We start from the raw sequence: 2,626 nt of genomic DNA on the forward strand, positions 1-2,626 counted from the left end.
ACACACACACACACACACACACACACACACACACACACACACACACACACACACACACACACACACATCATTATAACTACGTGTTTCGGTCAGGGAGGTGCTGTGAGCATTGTAAGGGCCCAACACTCATGAAGAACATCATAATGCAGTTAAATTCATATAGAAATATGCTGTACATACAAAATAGTGATCATAAATATACAACAGTAATGGTTTATAAACCTAATTTACAAAACTCTATAATCAAATATTTTTGGAGCTTAAACATTATGCCAATAAATAAATGCGTAGTTATTATTTTTATTGAAGTCTGCAGCACCCTCTGCACCCATACTTCACTGTCTTGTATTAAATTGCCTGAATTTATTGGAAGTGGAATTGCAAGGCTGCAGTTTAGCTTTCTGCATGTTTACTGGATGTAGATTTTTTTTTCATTAATTTTCAAATGCATCAAATGAAAATGAAAAACCACCTCATACAACAGCAAAAATCCCTAAATTAATCTAAGTTGTATGTTCATTTTTAAGAGGTTTTTGCTAAGACAAAATATTTTTTTATTTTTTCTTAATGCAAAACAGATATTTTGTTGTGTGTCTATGGGTTGTGTACTTTCTGTTTGTTATCTAAGCAATTAAAGTAATTGTATTTTCATCAGTGACAGTGTGTAAACAGTACAGATAGGGTAATTATCTGTGTTCCCCTTTTCAGTTTATGGAAGTTGAAAAAAGAGTGGGAAAAGTGGACACTGTGGTGATTACGGTCATTTTTATTGCACAATCAAGGTAAAAAATATTCTTGTATGAGAAAATTTGAAACACTTTGAAACATTGTTTTTTTTTTTGTTTTTTTGTTTTTTTTTTTGTCATTCAAACCAGGACAACACTAAAATCAAACCTGTGACTTACCTTGATCAAGTTGTGGGCAATAATTAGAGCGTTAGAGAGTCCCCCTGTTTCTCCAGGAGCGTGGACACCTGTCCCGTACCCCTGCATTGCCACCAGGTATGGATTGTGCATTGTGAGCCAGTATTTAACCCGACCCCCAAATGTCTGGAAACAAAAAGCTGCGTACTCTTTGAAAAGTCCCACCAACGCGTCGTTCTTCCAGCCGCCGTATTTCTCCTGGAGCACCTGAGGCAGATCCCAGTGATAAAGCGTGACTTGGGGCTGGATTTTCTTTTCCAGGAGCCTCTCTATGAGGCGGCTGTAGTGCTCCACGGCTGCTGCGTTGGGTTCCCCTGTGGCATCGCCGTCAGGGAAAAGTCTAGGCCAGGAGAGAGAAAATGAGTACGATCCTACGCCCAAATATTCCAGTGCTTCTACATCTTCCTCCCAGTGGTTGTAGCTGTCACTTGCCACGTCTGCGTTCACGCCAGTGAGCTGACTCCTGACAGAGGAGTGGGTGAAGTGGTCCCAAATGGAGACACCTTTCCCATCCTGATTCCAAGCTCCTTCCGTTTGGAAAGCAGAGGTTCCCGAGCCCCAGAGGAATCCTGAGGGGAAGTCATCATGAAGGAAAGACTGGTTTTTGATGAAGGGACTCGGTTTAAGGTGTTGCCAGATGCTGATGCCCTCCCCAGGAGAACAGGCCGCCCCATTCCAAAGGAGCACCGGCAACAGGAGGGATAACCAGAGGAGAATGGGATGAGGAGGGTGTTTCAGCATGATGGAGGAGTCCACGCTGCCACAGAAATCTACTTGTAGGTGATTGCAGGTATCAGTCAGCCGCTCCTTTTCAACCTAATAAATCCTTTTCCAGTTGACAGGAGCTCCATTATGACCAGGAGGGGAGGACGAACGAGAGGCAGCGAGGACGCCTTCAGGAGCTGCAGTATCCATTGACAAACTGGCTGATTCTTTTCCCTTTCCCTCCCTTGTGTGTACGTCTGCTACCACTCAGCCCCTCCCCACTACACGGTCACAAAGGTTGGTTCATATCTGTGTGTGCTCATATTACTGTACCAAACATGTCAAGTGGTTTTCACTTCAAAAATTACCTCATTTTTTGATTGAATACGTCTCTAAAAATGAAAAGCTGTGTCAAGGGTCACAAGAGTTCTGCTACAACATGAGTTACTTTCAGCAGCGAGCACGAACACGGTCACAGAACTGACAGTAAAGAAAGTCTTTGGGTCAATAATTAGCTTGCACTCTGATCTCAGCTTCATAACTAAGAAGTACACACYGTAGACTCTTCATAATAAAAGCCATAGGCCACATTTTATTTGAGAGATGTCAATTTTCTGAAATATAAAATAAAACCAGGTTATATTAAAAGCCTATTTCATTCCTTGAAGTAAAGCATGTCATCCATCCCCTTTTATGTTTTAGACAAAATCATCTTATGTTGAGAAATAGTTGTTTTGGTCAAACCTTGAAATAGCATTAGTGCTTGGATTATGTGATTTGGACGACTAGCTACTACCACAACAAATTTTAGCTCAATATCTGGTGGAGTTAAATCATTTTTTTAAATCAGTTGGCTGTAGTAGACAAATTTGTTTTCAATAGTTAATGAAACTGTTTTAAATGCAGATCTAGTTGGGTCAGTTAGCACTCAGAGTCCAAGCTGGGGATCAGGCTCAACTACTACCAGACCAAATTTGATCAGATTATCTATAAAATGA

General features: G+C 41.0%; 1 protein-coding gene across 1 annotated transcript in view; it reads right to left on the reverse strand.

Moving 5' to 3' along the window:
* The window catches only part of klb (klotho beta), a 10,127-nt gene extending 7,820 nt beyond the window's left edge, over positions 1-2,307 (reverse strand). The window contains exon 1 of the mRNA XM_014007898.1: positions 906-2,307. Coding sequence (XP_013863352.1) covers positions 906-1,664 — 759 coding nt within the window. The 5' untranslated portion in view covers positions 1,665-2,307. The remainder of the gene's footprint in view (positions 1-905) is intronic.
* Between the last annotated feature and the right edge of the window lie 319 nt (positions 2,308-2,626).

The sequence above is a fragment of the Austrofundulus limnaeus genome, unplaced genomic scaffold (assembly GCF_001266775.1).
Source record: "Austrofundulus limnaeus strain Quisiro unplaced genomic scaffold, Austrofundulus_limnaeus-1.0 Scaffold1, whole genome shotgun sequence".
Lineage (NCBI taxonomy): Eukaryota > Metazoa > Chordata > Actinopteri > Cyprinodontiformes > Rivulidae > Austrofundulus > Austrofundulus limnaeus.